This window comes from Mustela nigripes, chromosome 6, assembly GCF_022355385.1.
Source record: "Mustela nigripes isolate SB6536 chromosome 6, MUSNIG.SB6536, whole genome shotgun sequence".
In the NCBI taxonomy this organism is placed as follows: Eukaryota; Metazoa; Chordata; class Mammalia; order Carnivora; family Mustelidae; genus Mustela; species Mustela nigripes.
Genome location: NC_081562.1, coordinates 10647122 through 10670765, shown reverse-complemented (window position 1 = coordinate 10670765; position 23644 = coordinate 10647122). Strand labels below are relative to the sequence as shown.

General features: G+C 55.9%; 1 protein-coding gene across 3 annotated transcripts in view; it reads right to left on the bottom strand.

The window, feature by feature from the left end:
* TMPRSS6 (transmembrane serine protease 6) overlaps positions 1 to 15455 on the bottom strand; it is a 33224-nt gene extending 17769 nt beyond the window's left edge. Inside the window, exons 1-7 of one of the 3 annotated variants that reach the window (XM_059402081.1) lie at positions 15231 to 15455; positions 10714 to 10910; positions 6022 to 6155; positions 5362 to 5429; positions 4646 to 4830; positions 4347 to 4388; positions 651 to 855 (exon numbers count right to left, since the gene is read on the bottom strand). In XM_059402081.1, coding sequence (XP_059258064.1) covers positions 651 to 855; positions 4347 to 4388; positions 4646 to 4830; positions 5362 to 5429; positions 6022 to 6155; positions 10714 to 10909 — 830 coding nt within the window. In that variant the 5' untranslated portion in view covers position 10910; positions 15231 to 15455. Of the gene's footprint in view, positions 1 to 650; positions 856 to 4346; positions 4389 to 4645; positions 4831 to 5361; positions 5430 to 6021; positions 6156 to 10713; positions 10911 to 15072; positions 15185 to 15230 lie in introns of those variants that run through there. The other 2 variants (XM_059402082.1, XM_059402083.1) reach the window with 2 other exon arrangements.
* Between the last annotated feature and the right edge of the window lie 8189 nt (positions 15456 to 23644).

Genomic DNA, 23644 nt, shown 5'->3' with positions numbered 1-23644 from the left:
AGGACCTTGTCCCCGCTCACCCTCAAGGACTGCCCTTGACCTGAACATGCAGGTCCCACCCCCACTCCTGCCTGGAAGCTGGGCCAGCCTGAGCCAGAGAAGGCAGCAGCCTGGTGCCCCCGCCCCCAGCCCACACCGCCAGCAGCAGTTACTGGCTATTTAACAGAGACATTACCAGGTAATAATAAGGGATGGCTTTGCTATGTGTGAGAATCTCGGCACTGGTGGTTTGATTTCAAGCCTCACAACTCTACAAGGCGGCTGTCACTATGCACCCATTTTACAGGCGAGGACAGCCGAGGCTCAGAGAGGCAAAGCCACTTGCCTTGGGACACACAGCTACGAAGCAACAGTGCAGGGTGCTGCCAGGCTCTAAAGCATTCAAATGAGCCTTGTCACCTCCCAGAGCAGACCCGAGGGGTGGTCTAGTACAACCGCTCTGTCTCAGACGGGGAAACTGAGACTCGGGGAAGGAAAGGGGGTTGCCCACAGCACACAGCCATTTCCAGCCTCCTATCTCCTCTGTGTGCTAACCTTGCTGTCTCTCAGATACCAGATACCAAGGACCGGGGTCACACAGCCTCTGATCTCCGACTGTGGGGGGTGATGCTCAGCGCCCCCACCCTCCCACCCCCCTTCCCAGGACTCACGAGGTGATGAGCCTCCTCTCCAGGGGCCCAGCCACGTCGTACATGGCCAACCGGTCCCGGCACTCGGCCAGCGTCCACTCCAGCCGAAGCTTGAGCATAAGGTCCTTGGGACCCTGCAGGTGCCACAGGCAGCTGGAGGCCAGGTGGTCGGGCCCTTTCAGCCGGAGGACCTGGCCCTGGTTCACATAGCTGTAGCGGTAGCAGCCTAGAGGAGGGAGAGGGACAGGCCCCCTGACCCCTGTTCACCAGGAGGAGGGAGCCAGGGGGCCAGCTGGTCCTCACCTGGGCGGGGGTGGTGCAGGGAGAGCCACTGGGTGGGGATGGGCCCCCACGTGCTAGGTCCCATCTCTCTGTTTCCCTGCTGGTTTCCGTCTCCAGTCTCCTCACCCACGCATTCACTCAGTGGTCCGTTCATTCATTCACTTAGCCCTCCCTGAGCTCTCCATGCCAGGCAAGTGTCACAAAGATTCAGTCACTGCCCAGGAGCGCCAAAAGTGGTGAGGACAGATACAGAGCCCAGCGGTAACAGCTCAGGAAGAGAGGACTCTGAGCCCAGCTGCAGGGCAGGGAAGACTTGGCGGGTAGCAGACAGGGTCACTGTGTGAGCAAAGGGCCGGGGGCCAGGGTGGGGTTTGAGGCCAGAGAACAAGCTGGAGAAAAGAGGCAGGGGCCAGATGGTGCCTAGGAGAGGAGGTACTTTCTCCCACAGCCATGGGGAGCCACCGAGGGTTATGCAGGGCTGGGACGTGGCTGGGCTTCGGTCAGAGACTCCTCTGGCTGCTGGGAGCAGCTCCAAGGAGGCTGGGAGACCATCAAGGTGCCATAAGGGAAGGAGAGGGGAGAGGGCGTTCCAGTGGGGGTGGAGAAGCAGCAGCCTGGGTAGAGGAAGTGAGCTCAAGCTGAGGAGGAGGAAACATCAGAATGAAACAGGTTGCGCTCATTAGGCATCTGCCGGGAGGGCTCCGTGAGCCGAGCGGAGCAGACTGCTGTGATTCTTCCTGCTTACAGACCTCGGCCAGACAGACCCGGGCTCACCAAACCTTCCCTGGGCCTTGGTTGGCTGCTCTGGAGAATGGGGGCCGCAACACCAGCCTCGTGGGGTCGTAACTTGCTTGGGGGTGACGCCCGCTTGCGTGCCTGGCGTAGCACCCAGACCTCACGCTAAGTACGTGCTCAGTGTGTGTGTAGTGACTGCTCTGTGGGGGGTGTGGGGAGAGGCAGAAGGTGGGGCTGGGGAGCAAGTCCTGAGACCTGTCACCCTTCAGCTGGGGCCCCCTGGAGGCGCAGACAGAGACAGTCTCATTGGCTGGCCACTCTCCCTTCACACCTCATTCATCAGCAGCAATATCCCTCTCACCCCACCCCCCAAGCACCTCCAGTCTTGGGTTCAGACTCCAGCCCCACCATCTACACCGTTTGTGCAAGCACTCCATCCCCCAGCATCGCCGTCGGGCCCCCACCTTCGGTTTGATTTAGGCTCCAAAAACCAGCAGCAACCAATCTGTCCCCTGGACCACAAGTATCTCCTTGAAACCTGCCCACAGCCAGTGAAGCTGTGGGGATGGGGGAACAAGCCCCAGATTGTGGGGGGCAGCTCAGGGTGCAGGGAGCGCCCACACCCCACCTTGGGTCCTGGCGCCCCCCTCCCATTAGCCCAGTGACCCTGGGCCAGTTGCTTAGCTGCTGGGTTCCGTCAAATGAACACTGCATTAGTCTTTAATCCTGCCTCCCTCTCCAGGTGCTCTGAGGACCAAAGACGGAAGGCAGATGAACAGGCTTTGTTCAGATGCTGCTCCCTCAACGCCCCCGTCCTGACCCCTGGTCATCCTGACTCAAACTGGGGAGCAGAGTTCCCCAGGGGGAGACCCGTGACTCCTGCAGAGGGAAGAGACAGGGAAAAGCTGCTTGTCTGTTTTTGGGTCATCTGTCGTCTCTAAGTCTTGTTCCAAGTTGAATAATTACTCTTTTTCTGAGTGCAGAGATATGTGCTGGTCTCTGTTGATAATGCAAAATATCTCGGGGTGACCCCGTTACCGCTGGTCACCGGAAGAAAGTGCGCGCGCATGCCCAGTGCGTTCTCCTCGCCTGCCCTTTGCTCACACTCTTGCCTCTGCGCCAAGTGTCCCTTCCTCTTCTCTACCTGCCAGATTTCCACCTCTGTCCCGCTTGGGTCTGCTGCCTGGCCCACACAAGGACAGCCAGGACTCCCCCTCTCCCCAGTCAGGAGCAACATTTCTCTCCCTCTAGAAGCAGATCCCTTCCTCTGCCTTGGATGGCGGCCCCTGGTGTCCATCCGCCGTCCCCAGGGCAGAGCAACTCCCCCTTTCTGCTGCCTCTGGGACCTCTATTCTAGTGCTGGCACTTGATGTTATGAGACACTGTTTATTTGTCTGTCTCTCTCATGGGCTCAGAGCTCCTCCGAGGACAGGGGTGAGGACACGGTCATTTCGTGTCCCCAGAGCCCGCCTGCGGCCGGCATGGGGGAAATGTTCACAAAGCCTATAAAAAGAGTTTGAGTTCTCATCCTCGCCCCCATTAGACACTGTGCTCCAGGAGGGCAGGGGCTCCAGATGAGCGCTGAATCAAATAAAATAATTACAAGGCCACTGCCAGCAACTTGGGGACCCATGGACAGCCAGCACGGGCAAGGGCAGCCGGAAAGCCCATCCCGACCAAGGGTCAGGGCGATGTGAGTAGCAGTGCAGTGTAAGATGGTAGATGATAGGAAGGTAGATGGATCCGTTTCTCACATTCTCCTTTGAACCAGTTTTACCATTCTACTCATTCCCTCGTTAATACGTTAACTAAATCTTTGATGTGTGGCTCACTACAGTTTTGCTTGAGAATCATGATTTTAGCAATTTGAAAATTGCTCATCACCTCCATCTACCAAAGAAGTAAGCATCTGACCAACCAGAAGATAAGAGAGGGAATAACGAGGATTTAAATTCTGCCTCCCTCCCTGAGACGGGGCTGATGCCCTCAGCCTGGCCTCAGCTCTGGGTAGAAACTCTCGGTAGTATAAGAAGAACCTGAGAATGTAAGAGCTTGTGCTCAGGACCGCAGGATACAGTAGCACAGGTGGTGCACTGCACAACACAGACTGCGATGCGGACAGTGCTCCCTGGCATTGTGCAGCATGGTGGCCCTTCTGGTACTCTGCTTCCCAGGGCTCAGGAGGAAGACCATGGAACCTCTGGGAGGAAAGCAGGGTGAGTCTGGTAATATGGCATGGGAGGGGGTAGGAGGACAGGGCAAAAGAGCCTGGCTAAGAAGGACAAGAAAAATGGGAAGGGAGTATCCTTGAATGTGACAGAAATATCTCCAAGAGACCAAGTCCATGGGTGGAAATTAGCTTGTGAGCAAACTGAGTTCAGTGATGAAAAAGCAGTCCTATTTATGTGCACCTAAACCGGCACACCCCACACGGGCCACGCACGCATGCACGCACGCACACGCGCACATGTGCACACATGCTCATGCACGCACACAAGCAGGAGTACACAATGGCCACCCCCCCCCCCGCCCCCCCCCTGCCCCGGGACCCACCACTGAGCCCCCCATCCCCCCCCCCCTGGTCACCCCAGGCCACTGCTCCCTGCTCTCACCACAAGCCACGTGGTCTCCTGACACTTGACCAAGCCAAGCAAAACGGCAACTCAAAAGGAAATGGAGAGGGGAAACAAAAGAGCATACCCAGCGTGGAATTCAGAGCAACTATGTCTTTCACGCTGGCTTCTGTTAAAAGGAAAGGAACAAACAAATAAACAAAGACCAAAAGTAAATAAAGAAAATGAAATGAAAAATGAAACTGAAAATAGAAGAGACCATCAGAGCCAGCCTGTCTGAAATCGACTGAGTGCCACCTCCCTCCCCGCCCCGCTGCAGTCCAGCCTCCATCCTGGCTCTGGGGTCGCTGGGAGGCCTACCCTGAGAGCATCCCAGCCTGCGCCACCCTGGCCACACCATCCCGTATCCCCCTCCCCAGTACTGACCCAGGATCACCAGGCCCTCCGGGTCCACCTCGTACTCGGCCCTGTAGGGGGCAGGGGCCGAGCTGTTGGCTGTGGACAGCAGCTCCTCCACCAGCAGTGCCCGCACCACCTCGGGGCTCAGCATCGGCCGGCGGTGCTCGGGGATTTGAAGAATGAACCAGAAGAAGCAGGTGAGAGGTCCCTCCCTGAGGCAGGCAGAAATGAGAGGGGTGGGAAGGGGCCTGGAATCTGGCCCTGCCCAGCCCACTGCTCCTGCGGGGGAGACCGCCAAGCCTGGCTCAAGCTTCCTACCTCTACCTCATGGAAACCTCCTAACAACCAAGATGCTGTCTGCTGCCCCGTGTCACAGGGGGGAATGAAGCACAAGAGGGTAGGCTGTATACCACCGATCAGAAACAGGTACTCATATGGCACAGCTAGGGCACCCCCCCCCACTCCCACTCCAACCACGGCCTTTCCAGATGCGTGCCAGGCCCAAGCACACCACAGTCGTTGTCTAGCATGGATTCCTACCACATTGTTGTACCCATTCTACAGATGAGGAAACCAAGCTCAGTGAAAGGAGTTCGCACCCAGGCAGCCGAGTTGTCATCCTGTGCCTCAGTTTCCCCATTAAAAAAAAAAAAGGTCATTGCATCAGTAGCCTACAGCATCCCCTCCTGTTCTTTGAGTCTAAGATTCTAGCGAGGGCTGGTCAGGGGGCCAGGGCGACTCACCCGAAGGAGTAGACTGAGCTGGAGTTGTAGTAGGTTCCCAGACGGGTGCTGGCGATGAGCTCCTTGAGCTGAAAGGAAGGAAAACGGGAGCCCCCTGGTGACCGTGTGCAGAAACCCCCTTCCTGCTCTTTGCCCCTCCTGACAGCCCCGTTTGACAGGCACCTGCGAGGTAGAGAGGCTTGCCCCTGGTCACCTGGGGGGCAGTGACCGCTCAGGGAGAACCTCACTCCTAATCTTTCCCCCTCCCCCTCTACCTCGGCACTGCCCCCCAACACTGCCCTTCCGTCAGCTCTAGCCTACACCAGACCCCCCACAGCTTCTCTCCCTCCTGTCAAATGTCACCCCTCAACTCTAGAAAGCCCCACTGGGCTCCAGAGTCTGCCCCTTACCCCCAGCCACCAGCCACGGGAGCTCAGCTGGTTGGTGTGTGCACCTGTTCATGACTGGAAGGGGGACAGCCATCGTGGCTGTAAAGGAGCAGGACGGAGCTGTGGGCAACTGAGGCACAGTCCGACACGGAACTCCGGGAGATGGTGGGGGCATCCTCGGAACTGTGCCCTCACAATCACCAAGGGATTGACCCATTGGCTTGGCATAATCAGGCCTCCCCACACCTCCCCACCCCGTGCATCCCCTCCCGTCCCCACAGCCCTTCCCTACCATCTTCTGGGCTTTGGCGGTCTCACTGCGGAAGGCACTGGACTCCCGGCGGGCGAGGTCCTGGGAGAAGTGGCGATTGAGCACGCGGAGGCTGCCGGAGTACACCTGGCTGACCGTCACCTCCGCCTTGTACCCTGCGCAGGACGCAACCGACAAGGTCAATCAAGGGGGCCACCGGGGGAGACTCCTGTCTCTCCGACGTCTTCTCCTGTCACCCAGACCCACAGCTCAGCCTCCAGCCTCTGGGACCTCTGAGGCTCCACCATCATCATCATCTCTGTCCCTGTCATCATGTCACCGGTGCAGTGTGTTTTAGTGACAGGGAGGAAAGAGGCCCATGGATCACGTCCTGAGGGCTCCCAGTCGGAAGCTGACGCAATCATCCATCCAAGATATAGATGATGCAAAAGCCAGGAAAACCACATGGCCTAGAAGGGGTTAGCACCTCGCTGCACCCTTCCTTTCCCGAGATTGTCCCGACTGCCCCTACCGTGTGGGGTACACTAGTAACCCCAGACAGCTGCATCTCCCCCTGCAGAGCTGCCCATGGTGGGTGAGACAGGCTTGACTCCTGTGGCCTCAGAGCACACAGGCCCATCCCTGAGGAGTGACTTTAAGAGGAGCCCAAGGTACAACTGAGGGAACATGACCAAGAAACAGGGCCTGGCCCAGGGTGACCGACCAGCTGAGATGGGAGGATTGGAGCATCCACTGGGAAAGGGGGAGGGAGTGAAGTACCTTTAAGGGCAGAGGGAACAACATATGCAAAGGCCCTGTGGCAGAGGGATAATGGTGAACACTGGGCTGAAACCTCTTTGGCTGGAGCTGTCAGATAAGGGGAGGGGCAGCAAGAGGCTGGGACCTCAGCAAGACAGGATTTGGGTCTTTACCTGATGCACAAAGGAAACCACAAAGGGTTTAAGATCGAGGATGACATCATCAGGTTTCCACTTTGTAAAAACCTGTTTTGGCTGACAGTGAAGAAACTAGACTCATAGCCCTGGGCGTATACCCCTATTCGTTCAATTTATGCGTCCATTCAACAAATGTGACTTGAGAACCTGCTACGTTAGGTGCTGGGCTAAAGCACTCAGGGATACGTCATTAGAACCATGAATAAAACAATAAAGAAAAAACCTTGCCCTTAAGAGCTTGTAGTTTAGTGAGAAAAATCAGACAATCAACAACAAACATAGCGTAGGACACAGGAGAGGTGTAAGTGCTGTGGGAGTCAGGGAGGGTGGTGGGCTGCCCCAGGGAGGCCAGCGAAGAAGGCGATAATGTTAGTCACATGGATGTTAATCTCTGGAAAGAGTGGTCCCAGTAGGGGTCCGGCAAGTGCAAAGGCCCTGGGGCAGATGCTCATCTGATGGATTTCAGAAACACCAAAAAGAGAAGGGGAAGAGAGCAGGAAGCAATGAGAAGGGGGAGAGGACAGCCACACAGCATTGGGCCGACCACAGGGGACTTCGCTTTTACTGTGGGTGAGGTAGGAGCCATGGGAGGTTTAAGCAGAGAGGTTAGGGGCTTGGATCTGCTTTCTAAAATGATCCCTCCACAATTGTGTGGCAAACAGGCTCTAAGGAAGCAAGGGCAGAAGCCAGGAGACCCACGGGAGGCTTCCGTAGTCATCCAGTGACTCATCTGTTGGCCAGGCGTGGGGCACCGGAGCCTGGACCAGGCTGCGCAGGAAGGTGGTGAGAAGTGAGCCGCCAGAGGCAGGATACAGTCTGCAGTCAGAGATGACCAGGTTTGCTGGCAAACTGGGGCTGGGGTGTGAAAGAGAGGAGTCAGAAGGGGGAGTCAACCAGAAGGGGGAGATGGCCACTGACTGGGATGGGGGAGGGGTCTGGAGGAAACCAGGGAGCGCTGCATGCTGGACCAGGGGGATCCGAGATGCCCTTAAACCTCCTGGTGGAGGGCAAGCCCCAGCAACACAGTGGAGCTCAGGGAGGGACCCAGGCTGGACACGCACATTTGGGAGTCACTGGGGTATAAGGGACATTTGAAGCCAGGGACCCTGGATGAGACCCTGAAAGAAGTGGGCTGAGCAGGGAGAAGGAGAATCCTTCTATCAGTGAAGGACACGGAAGGGAGGCTGCAGCTATGAGCTGGGGGAAGAGAGATGCCGGCCCCTTGGAAGCTGGGGGAGGAAAGGGCTCCGAGGAGGAGGGAGTGATGTGCCTGGTCAAGTTGCCACGGAGGACAGGGGACTGGCCATCGGATCTAGCAAGCGGACCGTAGGCAACTTTGGTAAGCACCCCTGGGTGGGGGCAGGGGAGCCAGATGGGAAAACGTTCTTGAGGGGCTGCAGGTGCAGAATCGGAGACAGCTCTTTCAAGGTGTTTGCTGCAAAGCGGAACAGAGAAACGGGTTGGGGGGCACCAGCGGGATTTGGCTGCGGGAATAAGGAAAGTGCTCGTATGGGGACAGGCCACCTCTGGAACCCCGCCACTGTGTAGGAGGACAGCTGCCTTTGGAAAGGGCAGGGATGGTTCACCTGTGGGGACAGGGCGGGAGGGCAGATCCCATGGGTGCTTCAGGGAAGGCACATTGCCAGCTTCCAAGGGGCTTCTCTTCTTAGTGGTTCCCTTGGTCCAAGCAGGGGGCAAAGTGTGCGTGTGTGGAGGCGGGAGGTTTGGAAAGAAAGCGTAAACTGTCAGCCAGGAGAGCAGGAGGGGGAAAGTATGAGGAAAATACGATGGGCAGTATTAAAGGCTCCCACTGCAAGCAGAATGTACCCCGGGGCCCCGGGGCTACGCTTGTGGCCAGTGGGGGGAGCCAGCTGCCACCCCCAGCTCTCCTCTCCTCAGTCCCTTTCTGAGTCACACTGCCACTCAACCAGTCCTTGGCAACTCACTCTGGGTTTCTCTTGTGCCCATAGACTAGGCCCCTTTTCCCTCTCCCCTTCCAGATGCATCTCTTTGCCCAATGCCCAGGCCCCCGGAGCACAGCCTGAGCCCAGGTGGGAGGAATCCTTCAAACAGCTCCTGAAGTGTGGCCTTTACCCTAACTCCCTTTGTGGGCGCCGGAGTTGGCTTCCCCCAGCTGAGGCTTTGCAGCGCTCAGCCCCTGGGTCCTCAGCCCCACGGTACACCCACTCCCCGAAGGGTGATTCACTCCTGGAGCATAATCAGGAGAAATTAGACTCCACAAAGAAAGACAATTGGCAGTCGAGTTCCTGGCCCTCCAGCCTGACACGGTGGTTTACCCTGAAGACTAATTATCTGGCCGCCTACGGAGGCCTTGGTGGCCCTGTGCTATTTGGGGTGCTGGCTTCCAGCCGGTGGTGAAATGCACACAGCTTCCACTCCCCCGCCACCCGCATCGCTCGTGGCTCTGAGGCTCTGAGCAGACTCACGGTCCCCTCTGAGTCACTGCAGGCCTGGGCTTCCCAAGGGCATCGGCCCAGGGGCTCATTCCAGACACACCCTACCCTGACGCCCCCTGGATCTGGGCCTAGGATGGACCTGATGAGGCTCCATAGTGGGTCCCCAGTCCTTTCGAGGAGCCTGAAATTCCACCACGAGATTTAGCCAGTAAAACTATTTCTGGAAAGGCTCTGATCACCTGGGCAAGGTGTCTTGTCTCCATGGCTCCCCGGGCCCACGCTTCCTCTGTTCTAGCCCATGCTGTGCTTTCTCGTGCGGGCAGGGGCTGTCTCCAGAGCCTGGCCCAGAGCCTGGTGCACAGAAGGGGCTGGGTACTGAGCTTCTGAATAAGTGCACGTTAGGGATGAGCTTCCAGAGTGCGGGGGAGTGTTTTTGTCGGCAGCATCTAATGTGCTTTATCTGCTCCTTTCCATTGCCAAGAGCTAACAGAACCCGGTATGCTCTCCATCAGTTTCAGAGGAGGACACAGCAGGTGCTCAGGAGTATTTATTGAATGAATGAATGAATGAATGAATCCATGCATGTATGCATGAATGAATGGAAGGATAGATAAATGGACCCAGAATATGGGCCAGGTACTCCTGAGGCTCCAGGAGACTGGTTGAGGGCTGTGATACCAGGAAGGGGAGACTAGACTTCAGGACAGGGGAGGGGCCCCAGGCTGCCTGCTTGATCCCCTCTCATTGTGTGTTGAATTGCAGGTGTGCCTGAGCTGGGATAAGAAAGCCAGCTCTGTGCTAGGGCAGCCCCCTGGGTACTCGAGTCCTGTGTCTCCCTCCCCTTTTTCCCCACTCATGCTGGGGCCCTGGAGACCCAGAGGTGACAGAGCTGTGGTCCCCACCCTAGAAAAGTTCTCAGGTTGGGCTCGAGTGAGCAGAGGTGCTAACTGGTGCCAGGCACCACCGGCGCCACTGGGCCTCCTCCCACGGAGCCAACTGGCTCCGAGCCCAGGGGCAACCCAGGAGGGCTTCAGGGAAGGGGAGGCAATGTTTATACTCCTTCTGCTTGTTGGTTCACAAGAGTTGGGTGTTGTGAGATCACTCCTTCCCCAGCTGGGGACACTTGGTGCCAGCAAGGAACTTGCACTTGGCCTGAGCCCCAGGACCTAGAACACAGGTGCAATAGCTCTTCCATCTCACGGGACAGAAGGAGGACTCAGAGAGGAAGCTCATTGGCCAAGACCATGCAGTGTGTTGCTAGGCATTGCTGAGCCTGGAATTCTGATCTGTCTTGCTATATACCCCCCACAGCCATCCCAAGTCATCACCAGGTGCCTCTCCCAGAAGGGCCCGCCGCTTACCTAGGAAATACCAGAGCAGGACCCCCACTGAAGCCAGCAGGACAAGGGCCAGCCACAGCGGTGTCAGGCGGAGGTAGTCCCGGACTTTTCTCTTGGAGTTCTTGGGGGCCTTGAACATCCCCTCTGGCTCTGCCTCCTCACCGTCACCTCCATCACCCTGTCCACCTGCTGCCTGGGGGGCCTCGGCCACAGGCATCCTGGTGGAGAAACAGACCAGGGTTGGAAATGGCCCAACAGTGGCAAAGGGGCCTTTGCCAAAGATCAATGGCACACTTCCTGCCCTTGGGACAGGAAGGTCCCAACCCTAGAAGCAGTGATTGAGAGTGGGCCCCTAGGCAGCTCGTAGAGCAGGAAAGCAAGCCTCAGAGCTGCTCGCTCCAGAGGACAAGCAGCAGAGCGGTAACCTATCCGGTTCTGGGACCCCCGCTTCTGTAGCCATACCAGCCCCTCTGTGGTCAGAGGCCGGGTGGAGGTTTCCGTGCCTGAGTCCCCCACCCCTCCGGAGATTAGATCCACAGCTGGAGCTCCTGGAGTACTAATGTCTATAAGCCAGCTCCTCACGCCTCTGGCTTTCCTTGCACTGGGTGCCTTTCCTTCCTTTTGGTTCTTCAAAGCACAGCTTCCAGAAATACTGATCCCCCTTAAACCCTCCCCTGGAAGGCCCTGAGCCACTGCCCTGCTGGGCCAGAGAGCTGCCCTTCCAGAAGTCCCATCGCTTTTGTCTCCCCTGCTGAAGGTCTCCTGGGGACAGGGAAGGAGGCACAAACTAACATCGATTCATTGCGTGTCTACGGAACACATTTCATTTCATCCTCTGGTCACCCGGGGATGTTGGAATCGTTGGCCCCAGTGTTCTTCTTCCTTGGGCCCAGTCTGCACAGACAATTGACGTGTATCACCTTGCTTGAACCTCTGTACACCAGTTGGGGTTCTGTACCCATTGGACAGATGAGGAAACTGAGACGCGGAGTGTTTTAATCACAACTCACTCTGGGGTTTTCCTAGCCTCGTTTTCCCAGTGTGATTCTAATATCTGTCCCTCACTATCAACCCCATTGTACAGACGGAAAAACTGAACCCTGGAGGCTGAGCCACTTGGCCCAGGGTCATACAACAGGAAAGCAGCAGGAGGTGGGGGTAAAGCCCAGGTGTCTGACTCTCTGCTCCTCCCACCACCCTGGGCTGCTTCCTGTTAAGCAAGCTGTTAATGAACAATCAGAATTTAATAATAACTGAGTGACGTCCGCGTCAGTACCCTGAGCCCGCAGCTGTATCTTCAGGAACCCCCTCCCTCAACCCAGGAAACTTCCAAGTGTTACTCGGCTTCTCAGGCGGACCTTCCCACCGCACAAAAGAGGGCCTCCAGCCACCCACCCACCAAGCCAAGTGAGGATTCTAGACCACCGAGAAGTTTCTTCTTACTGCATCCAGAAATGCTGCCGTAGCACTAACACCCATCCCCAGATGTGTATGTGTGTCGAGGTGGGAGGGGTTTGCTTTGAGCTGTGTCTTGGGTTTTCACACGATGGGTTTTCGGAACATGGGGCTCCTCGGTGAAGTTCAAAGTCCCCCCACCTGGACTCAAGGGGCCTCCTGGACCTCCTTCTGGCTTCCCTGCTCCTGGCATTGTTTCCAGGTAAAAGTCTCGGGCACCAAGCCATAGGGACCCTCGGGGTCCCCATCCAGTACAAGGGAAGAGGGACTGCATGCAATTCTCAGCTGCACTAGGAACCCCTTCACCCCTAACCAGAGGACATCAGTACTCATGGGGCAGGCCCCGCTGGCTCTCGTGGGGTCACATATCCTGCAATGGTGGGGACAGCCCCGCCCACTGCCCAAAGTGTGGCTAGCATCCCTGGTGAGAAACGGGCTGTCCCAACAAGCTGAGCGGGGCTAGATCAGGGAGCGGCCAGGTGACAGGTCAGCTCCTTGCCCTCCCTCAGCCCAGGTCCACCCCTTCTCCCGGACATGGCCACACCCCTGATTCACTGTTGAGTCCGGATCACTAAGGTGCTATTTCAGGGTGACTCACAGAGCCCTGGGGACTTGAGGGGCCCAGAGGTGGCAATAGTGGACATGTGTCTCAACCCTTTTCTACACACTGTCTCATGTACACCTACAGAGACCTTATGGAAGTAGGTTCTTTTTATTAACCCCATTCTACAGTTGAGGAAGTTGAGGCAGAGAGAGGTTGAGCAACTTGGCCAAGTTCTCCCAGTTGGTAGCAGAGCCAGGCTGCAAAACCCAGCGCTGTGTCTCCACATTTGCACCACGACCCTTACACTCCCCTGCCTCACACACTGTCGGGGTACTAGTGGGGAAAATGAGGCACAGAGAAGTTCAGACGGAGGTCTTTCAAGGGGAGGCATCAAGGGGAGCAGTCGAGGGTCAGATGTGCAGTAGGGCCCCCTCCCTTCTTCTTCCCACTCCCCAGACCAGGCCTTCCTTCCACGGAGTCATCTCCTTCGGAAGTGCCCCCTCGCCCCCATCTGGGAGGACTGTGAGCCTCTCAGAGGAGCCCATTTTTAGAAAAGCCACTGTGTAAAAACCCAGGATTAGATAGAGCTTGCCAAGGTTCACCTGGGTTCCCCATCACTTCCCACCAGGACTCCTGGGGCCCTAGTCATTCTGTCCCCCCCCCCCCGGGCAGCCCCCCCTGGTTGCTCCCCGGACCTTCCACAGATCAAATACGTCCCACCTCGGGGCCTTCATGCTGGCTGTTCCCTCAGCCAGGAATGCTTTTCCTTCAGTTTGCTCCAAGGCCTGGCCTTTCCCTCCTTCATGTCTTTGCTCCAATTTCTTCAGAGCACTTCTGGCGACCTCAAATTGCATGCTAGGCTTCTGTGTCCTTTGTCTGTCTCCTCTTGTATGCCGCTCCCAGCCGCGTGCCTTCTCCAGCAGCAGGGCTAGGCTCTCCGTCCTTGTCGTGGAGCCCAGGAGTGCTAGGATCCCAGCTCCTTCCCCACAGCTGGAGGGGCTGTAGGCACACGTGGCCGGCCACCTTCTCCTGCCTTTTCTGTCCCCGCTCCCTCTTTGCCCTTTTGGCACCCCAGTGACACTGGATGTGTCAATAACGAAGATGGGAGACATCATCTACAGCCAAGGGCTCTTAGCTCACTCTGCAGGAAGAGCATCACATAGATCGTTTCTGGAACCCTGAAAACTCGTGGGCGTCACCTGCCTTTCCCAGATGCTTTTCCTTCTGCCCGGCTGCCCTCCTCTGACTTGGGCTCTCAGCCGGCCCCTGCACACCTCGGCCCAGCTCCCACCTCTTCCTGGCAACTCTCCCAGAATGCCCAGCGGCTGTCTCTCTTGAAGCATCCCGGGCCGCCCCCATCATTGTGCACAGCACCTTAGGGGCATTCGCTGCCCCCTGATGGTGAGCCCCTGGAAGCAGAGGCTGGATATGCCTCAACTGACATTGGGGGCGGGGAGAGGCGAAGCTTCTTCTCTGACCCGAGCCCCTGGCCCCCTCCCTAGCACCTGTTCCTCCTGTTCTCTGACCACTGGAAGCGGAGCTCATGGGGGCGGACCTGGACCTCATCCCACCTGCTGGCTTTTTGCTGGACGATGCCGCCAACCACATTCTCCTTCAGCCTCCACTAGCCGGGGACCTCTGCTTTGTTATCTCTAGTAGCTGGGGAAAATGAGGGGCAGAGACATAAAATGACTTGCCGCGGTCATTCATCTGAGGCAGGGCAGAGCGGGGAGGAACAGACGCAGAAATCTGATCTAGGGCTGTGGGAGGAAGCTTCCAGCAAGGCTCCCCGGGGCCTAGAGTAGGTCCCTGCTACTTCGTGTGAGCCCAAGTGTGGGGCCGTGTGCCTGGAAATGCCCCCCACAAACACCAATACATCACAGACGCATACATAGGTGTGCCCCAATGGGGATACATTACGGTACTCACATACCCGTCTGTGACCCATAAACTTGCGGAGGCGTTGCTCACACTTCACACCCGTGTGCACATGCTCGAGGGTGTGCACACTCACACACACGCACGCATGCAAGCAGAGCCCGCAGCATTCAGCTCTGGGCCTGGGAGCTCAGGGTCCCCCATTTAGCACAGCGTCAGGCTCGGGGCCCTGGATCCCACACCGGGAAGCCCAGGGAGGTGTGCGGGGATGGAGAGGGTCACATCTGGTCTTGCAGCAAGGGTGGGGTGCTCAGCCTGGCAAATTGCGCCTCTCCTCCACCCAGTCCCTGCTCCAGAGTCCACCAGATGCACCTGAACCCCAGCCTCCCAGCACCCCAAAGCCGCAGGCCCTCCCCTTCCCCCGTGCCTGCCCAGACACCCGGCCTCACGACATCCTGTCCTGCCTCCAGCCCAGCTCTGAGGACCCCTCACCTTCCGCTTACCCAGTCGCTGTCTGGCCAATGCGGCCCTGCAGACCTGGGCAGAGGGCAGAGCTGGGCGGAGGGCTCCAGCCCCAGGGAGCTGAGCTGGCTCTCTGAAGGGACACTGTCACTGGGTCATTCTCAGATCCTGGTCCCCTGTTCTGGAGGCCCCCGCTTACCTCTGGGAGTGGCAGGTGGGTGCCGGGTCAGCACGCAGGCCCCAGAGCTTCTGTTTGTCCAGGCCAAGGTCTCCCTACCCCCACCCAGCCAGCCTGGGCTGGATCAATGGCCCAGAGCCATGGCCAGGGTGTCTGGCCCTTGTCCCCTGTGGCCTGTGGCCCCAGGCTCCATGGGCCTGCTGCCGGGTTTAGGTCCGCACTGTGACTGAGCACAGGTAAACAGGCCCAAGGCAGGGGCCAGGCAGGGCCCGCCCCGCCCCACCCCGCCCCGTGGGCACCCCGGAGGCTGGCGGGCAGGTGCGGGAGATCCGAGCTCTCCCCTGAGGCCTGTTGCCTGGTGACGTTCCTGCCTGGTTACAGCCCCTGGTCCCCTAGAGCACGAGGTGGGGGTGGCCCAGGACAGGGGGCTGTGCAGAGGGGCTGTGCTGAGGGCCAGGCGCCCACAAGGGTCTCCTTACCGAGTCCGGTGAGACCAGAGGGGCCAGTGGCCAGAAAGAGAACCGGAGGCCCCCGTGGTCTGGGGACAGAAAAGGAGAAAGTGGGGTGGGGGTGGGGTTCAATGCGATTTTCTGTTCCTCTGGAAGTTCTTTGAATTACTACGTGATTCTCCAGAGTTGTGCTCTCCATTTTGGTGGCCACTGGCCACATAGGGCTTTTGGGCCCCTGGAATGCAGCCAGCCTGACCCGAGACACGCTTCGCAGGTGAGACACAGACCAGGTCTCCAGGACTTAGTGCAAACAGAGAACGTAAAATGCTCAACAAGCACTTTTCACAACGATGACATGTTGTAGTGACAGCATGGTGGCTATACTGGATTCAATAAAAACATGACGAAAATTCAATTTACCAGCTTCTCTGCATATTTTGTAATGGGGCGACAGGACCGCTGAGATCACAAGTGTGGCTCACGATCCAGCGCTAGTGGGCAGAGCAGACGTGGCCATGGGGGGCTGGCCCGAGAGCGTGTGTTGTAAACTGGGGTTGCCTGGGTGTGCACAGGCTGGTCTGTGTTTACCCTGTGAGGGGGTTGCCCGCCTGAACCCCTGTGTGCTGTGTTATGTGGGTCCCGGGGTGTATGTGAGTGTGAAGTAGGATGGTGTGTGTGGGGAGCATAAGGGGTGTGTGTGTGTGAGGAACATGGGGTGTGAGGTCTGTGTGTGGAGTGTGCAGTGTGTGAGGTATGAGTATGAGGTATGAGTGTGGAAAGTGAGAGGTGAATCAGGTGTCAGTGTGGAGTATCAGGTGTGAGTGTGGAGGGTGTGAGGTGTGTGTGAGTATGAGTGTGGAGGGGGAAGTGTGAGTGTGGAGTGTGAGTGTGGCTGGGCATGTGTGTCCAGCATGTCTGGGCCTGGCAGCTACATGCCCTGAGGAGCAGGCACGAGTGAGGACGGCTGCATGAATGAGTTTTCTGTGCACCAGCCGGGCGGGGGCTCCTCCCTCACTACTCCTGTTCCTCAGCTCTGCCCCTATGGGCACCCTGGGACGGAGGCCGCGCAGCCGTGCCCCAGCCTCCATAGCCCCCGCCCCAGGCCATGTTCCCTCCCTCCCTCCTCCCCTCCTCCCAGGCCCTGCCCCTCCGCCCCCCCTGCAAGTTTCCCAAGGAAGACAGGATTTGGTGGAGGCCAGGGGTGGGGAGACCTGAGCCCTGTCTCTGTACCGCACCCTGTCCTTCAGAAGGCGAAGTGGCCCAGACCCCGGACTGGGCAGCCTCGTAGCCGGACAGTCTGAAAAGCCTAAGATCTTGTGCAATCGAGATCCTCTGGACTTGGCGGCCACAGGGCCATTGATCGGCCACAGACTGTGGGGGAGGGGCTGATCCTGGAGTGGTGGGGGGCAGGGAGACCAAAGATGGCCAGCTCACCCCCAGAGAGTAGTAGGAAAGAGACATGGAACAGGGTCTTTCCCCTGGGCCTCTGAAAGAACCAACAACTCGGACTTGGACTTCTGGCCTTCAGACCTGGGAGATAACAAATTTCTACCACGGGAGTCTCTTGGTTGGTGATATTTGCCACACAGCACCCGCCAGTGAACACGGTGCTTCATGATGTGGGGTTGGGTTGATGCCTGCTTGGGTGTGTCGCTCCCTCCCGTGGTCCTGCACACAGCAGGTGCTCATGCCTGCCACCAGTCAGGGCCATCAGGCAGTGGCACATCTTAAGCCACAGAGTGGAAATGCGGGGGCAGCACAGGCACAGAGGTCTGTCACTGCCCGCTCTCACACCCCTAGACCAGGAGCTCCGTGAAGACAAAGACCAGGAGCTCCGTGAAGACAAAGGCTTCGTCTGTCTTGACTCTGTCAGTTGCCCCTCGGCATGCGGGGCATGAGTGAACAAATGAGAGCTTCTGTCAACTCCCCCAATGACGATACGGTCCGTCTTTTGAGCTCTGGGCCCGGAGCTGGGCCCTTCACAGTGACATCTCAAGTGCAGGTGTGGGAGTGGGGATTACACGTCTCTGCTCTGCAGAGGAGGAGACCGGGGCTCTGGGAGTAGAGGTTGACTCGGCCCAAGTCCTGGCTTTCGGGTGTTGTTAGCAACCCTTAGCACATCTTGCCTGGTAGAAGCATCGCACCAGGCTCTGCCGCCCTCCTCACGCTGCCTCTTCCCTGTGCATCTGGGTCTCTGTGCCCAATAGCCCTCTACTTACAAAGGACACCCTACTGGATATAGGGCCACCCTAACCCAGAATGATCTCATCTTAACCTGCTACAAATGTGCAAAGGGCTTGTGTCCGAATAAAGTCACGTTCACAAGTTCCATGTGGACATGAATGTGGGGGGAGGGGGGGACACTATTCAGTCTGGTTCAGGAAGGAAGCGATGGTTCCACAATACTGTTCCAGTGGGGATTAGGCTTGCCTTGACCAAGCCTTCAGAGGCTGCCCAGGCGGGTCCCTGGACGCCACCAGGGTCACCTCCCTCCAGCACTGCAACTCACGGGCTCATTTATTAAACAGGCGTTGGCACCCCCATGATGCTGGCCTGGGCTGGGCTTCAAGGCCACAGACACTAACAAGACCCAGACCCTGTTCTTGAGGGACGCAGGCCAGCCCAGGGAAGACAGACAGCGGGACAGACCACAGACTGTGCTCTCAGCAGCGGGCAGAGGACCAGGCCCTCAGCAGGACAGAGGGGCCTTCCTTAGTGTTTCAGAATAAGACTCAGTCAGGATGGCCTGTCACCGATTCAAGGGTGTCAACCCCGTTGTGGCCCTCCAGGGGAATCCACAGTCTCAATGGGCTTCTGGGACCATTATGGAGGCCCTGAGACTCTGGGGCGTTATGATAAAGCTAACCAGACACAGGACTGGCCTCACCCCCCTAATAAGAAAAATGGCCATTTGACCCCATTTTTCAGGAGAGGAAGTGGAGATTCAGAAGGCAGGCATCACTTGTGCTGATCACACGGAGCAGGGAAGTGCTGGGGTTCAAACCCAGGACCCCCCGATGTCGGAGACCTCAGATGCTCTCCCACTCAGTCTGTGTCCCTCCCTTCTTGACGTGCCACCACGCCCGGGCCCCTCACCCCTTCTGTCCTAACCCCGGCTCCTGGCCTCTGTGGCAGGCATGGCCTTGGCTGGGCCCCTTGAGGCTTTCCCAGCCAGAGGTCAGGGGAGTGGCTTCTGATCAGGGGCTTGTGGTTTGAGCGGTGCCACCTCAAGCCACAGTCGGTTGGGGACACAGAATGGAAACTCCTCGTGCGTCACCCAGCCCGGCCTCCTCCACTGTCCCAGCAGCAGGGGCGCCCAGAACAGTGGGAGCCAGAGACGCTGGTGGGAGGAGATCAGGCAGCAAGGCTTAACAAGGCCAGGACCTGAACCCGAATGACCTGTTCCCCGTTCTGTGCTCCTCCTCCCCAGACTCCGCCCACCCCCCAAATTTTAAGAATAAAATAAGAGGACAGCAGTGTCACTTTACAGGCAGATAGACAATAAAAATTTCCAAGGCACATAGAATCCCAAGTTTCAACATGTATTTTTTTTTCCCCCCTTTGGTCTCAAAATGTTGTTACAGCCAAGACTCCCCCACTCCAGACAGTTCCATCTGAGGGTCCAAACCCAAAGGTGCACCATCCAAAGATGGAGACATAGAAGGTTCTCCAAGGAGCTGCTTTTTTGTTGCCCTTCAGAAGAAGCATCCAGTGCTAGCTCAGGACCCCTAGGGCCTCTCCCCTCTGGATAACTTGTGCCAACAGGGCTGCTGGTAAACCGGTGGGGCTGGAGAGGCCCCAACGCCTGGGGGCTCTGTCCAGGTTCCAGAACCCTCCCTGTAGCTCTCCTGCCCTCCCTCTCTTCCTTTTTTCTTTCCTCCCTCCCTCCACCTGTTCACCAATATGCACATTCCCTCAGCGAACATCCTATGGCAGGTTGCTTGGGGTGTTGGGGGGCACTGCTGTGGGGACAAGGATCTGCGAGGGCCATCGTGGAACATTCTAGACCTTTCGGGTCTTCCAGAGCTGCATTAATGGAGCCCTTCGCATGCATTGGGCTCTGTTCTAAGTGCACTGTTATTAACTCACTTAATCCTTACAACACCACCACGAGGGCAAAAAGGAGGTACTATTCTTAACCCCATTTTACAGATGAGAAGACTAAGGCAGAGTGGTTCAAGCCCAGGCCACACAGCTAGAACATCAGCAAGCAAGGATTTGAATCAGGAGGACTTTGGCTCCCACAAGGTCAGTCTTCTTACTGATTTTAAAGCGTGAGCACGCCTAGTATCACACACAAACTCTCAGCGATCCTGTAAAACAGGAACGACCGAGATTCTGAGTTCTGTATCCCGTGGGAGGACAGAGCTGAACAGGGAGTTCGGGTGGGGGCACTGGAACCCTGGGCGCTCACCCCTGCCTCCTGCTGTCTCAGGACCACTGTTGTACTGGGGGGGTGTGGTTTAGGGAGGCCGTTGGGTTGTTGATTAAACTTAGCTCAGTCCCAGCGCCCTAGGGCCGGGCCACTGTGACAGCCCCGGGACATCCCCTTGGCGGCCTTGCTCAGAGACATTTTCCACCACTACGGTATGACACGCTTGACGACGCTCCCATCACAGGGCTGGGGGGGCGGGGGTGGGTGGTGAAGGGCTGTGGGAAAGCAAGCCCGGAAGTGCCGAGTGGGGAGAGAGATGGAGGTTCGGGGGAGGGGTACCCAGTCTACAATTCCAGGAAGCCAGGACGCAGAGGGAGGCGCAAGCTGGCGGGAGACCCATCACCTTCCTCTGAGCACCCGGCCCCCGTGCCACGCACTGGCCATAGAATCCTCAGCTTGGAGGACACCGATAAGTCAAGGCACCACCACACCCTTCTCTGAGGAGCCCAGAGCTTTACCAGAAATACCCTGCCTGGGAGGGTTCTGAAGGGATCTCCAGAACGGGGGAGGGAGAGGGGCGGGCGTGTTACACGGGGCTTTAGCCAGAGAGGCTTGTGACACTTATTTGGGATATATTTGCCCCAAGAGGTGGAAGGATTAGAGGGGTAGGGGGCAAGGGACAGGTGGACCCAGGAGGAGACTGAGCAGGGCTCCAAGCTCAAGGCCATGCTGCTGGGTCACAAGGGTGGGGAAGGTTTCAACTACAGTTGCGATCACGGCAAGTGAGCTGCTGGGTTCATCTTTGAACTGGTTGCCGGGAAGCTTAGGATGGAATTTTGCTTGTTTTTTCTCCATTCATGTAATTGTCTCCCATGCAGCCCTGGTGTATGCAACGGGCCAAAAACTCTGTGGCCAGAGGTACGGGAGTTTGAATCCCAGTTCTAGCAACCACCAGCTGCATTTTTAAACTTCCCTGTGCCTCAGTTTCCTAATCTGCAAAATGGAGAAACATAACAGCTGCCTGGCTGGGTCTTTTCGGGTGATAAGGATAATGCTGGGGAAGTAGCTGGCCCAGTGTCTAAATTCATTTCTTGATCTTTTTTGAAGTCATCTAGGATGCTACTCATTAAGAGAGATGGAATAGGGCTATTCACCCAAGGAAGGACGGTTTCCACCATAAATTGCTCAGTGACTGTGGAGCTGGAAGGTCGGGGGGAGAGAGCAGGTATACCAGATGACTGGGGAGATGATGAAACTAATAGAGTCTGAACAAATAACCCAGTCAAGAAGAAAATATAATTTTTTAAAATGAAAAGAAAAGAAAAGTGTGTCTGGGTGGCTCAGTCGGTTAAGCAGCTGCCTTCAGCTGGGATCATGATCCCACGGTCCTGGGATCCAGGCCACAGCCAGCTCCCTGCTTGGCGAGAAGTCTGCATCTTCCTCTCCCACTCCCCCTGCTTGTGTTCCCTCTCTCACTATGTCTCTCTCTATATCAAATAAATAAATAAAATCTTTTTTTTTAAGTGGGCAGAAGACATGAACAGATATTTCTCCAAAGAAGACACACAAATGGCCAACAAACACATGAAAAAATGTTCAACATCACTAAGCGTTAGGGAAACATCAATCAAAACCACAGTGAGATCCCACCTCACGCTGGTCAGAATGGCTGAAATTAATAATAGACATTTGCAAAATAATAAATGTTGTCGAGGATGGGGAGAAAGGGGAACCCTCTTACACTGCTGGTGGGAAAGCAAGCTGGTGCAGCCGCTCTGGAAAACAGTGTGGAGCTTCCTCAGAAAGTTAAAAATAGAGCTACCTTATGACCCAGCAATCACACTACTGGGTATTTACCCAAAGGACACAAACACAGTGATCCGAAAGGGCACGTGCACCCCAATGTTTATAGCAGCAGTGTCTACAGTAGCCAAACTATGGAAGGAGCCCAGATGTCCATCAAAAGATGAACAGATAAGGAAGATGTGGTATATGTGTTATATGGTGGACTATTACTCAGCCATTAGAAAAAAAATGAAATCTTGCCATTTGCAACAACGTGGATGGAACTGGAGGGCATTATTCTAAGCGAAATAAGTCAGAGAAAGAAAAACACCCTATGATTTCACTCTTATGTAGAATTTAAGAAACAAAACAGATGAACGTAGGGGAAAGGAAGGAAAAATAAAATAAGACGAAAACACGGAGACAAACCATAAGAGACTCTTAACTAGGGGAAACCAACTGAGGGTTGCTGGAGGGGAGGGGGCGGAGGGATGTGGTAATGGGTGACGGGCATTAAGGAGGGCACGTGATGTCATAAGCACTGGGTGTTCTATGCAACTGATGAATCACTAAACGCTATCCTGAAACTACTAATACACTATATATTAATTAAAATTAACTTAAATAAAAAATTAAAAAAAAAAAAAGAAATTGGAGACCTGAGAGGTTGGAAAGCCTGGCCACCTCTCCCTCCTTCTCTCTTATCTCTCCTAAGTCTGCCCCAGCTGCCTCCTGCTTCCCACTCTGCATCTGACAGATCTTCCCTGCCCTCGGCTGCCTGGTCCCCAGCTGGTGCTGCTCCCCTCCCTGCAATCTGACCCAGGCAGGACTGTCTCCGCTTCACCCTTTCTGCTCCTCCCAGCTGCTCCCTCTTTGCCCCATCTCCCAAGGCACAAACTCCATCCCACCCTGGACATGTCACACTGTGACTTCTGGCCCATCAGTCCGCCTGGTATAAGGCGGCCCCCCATTCTGCTCACCACCAGCTCAAGTCTCTCGTCACACCTGGTGGGGACAGCTGGGTTCCCTGGGCGCAGCTACTCATAGGACCCCTCTCAGCTTTCCAGCCTCTAACACCTCAGCTTCAGTTTTCCCTGCCTGGAAAATCAGTCTGGGAAGATAAGACCTTCCATTGAGGAAGGAACCTGAGGGATGATCTGGTCCAGATAGGTCACCAGGTGCCAGGTAGGATCAATTGGGACCTGCCTGCAGAATCTCAAGCTGTCCTCAAACTTTGCAGGAAGGACAGCCATGATCAATTAGCAATGTCTGCCATGAGTGGGTGAAATTGATTAGTGATGTCTGCTACAGGTGCATCTTTATGAATGCCCAATATTGCCATCCATAATCTGGTCCAACTATTCAGAGTCAAAGACAAAGAAGAAAAAAATGTTTTATATATATATATATATATGCACACACATATGTATTTATACATATTTATATGCAGGTAAATATATTTATATGCACACATATATAATTTGTATAATATATATTTATATATTATTTACATATACTAAAAATTCTATATATTCTATTTGATTTATATTTATTGTGTATTCTGTTTATAGCATGTTGATTATATTACATTAAATATATATATAAACTATGTTTTTATGATATTTTATTTTTATTTTCCCATGAGACCATATCAGATGGTGTCCAGACACAGAATAAGATAAACCTGACTCCTATTAGTGAAAAAGATATCCCCTTTACAATCTTTTTGCTTTATCACCATTTGTGGCTGTCTGGCATGTCTTCAACAGTTTCCCAACACTTGTTAACCTCCCCTTTAACCTAAGAGAGCAGACTTACAGCCCGCG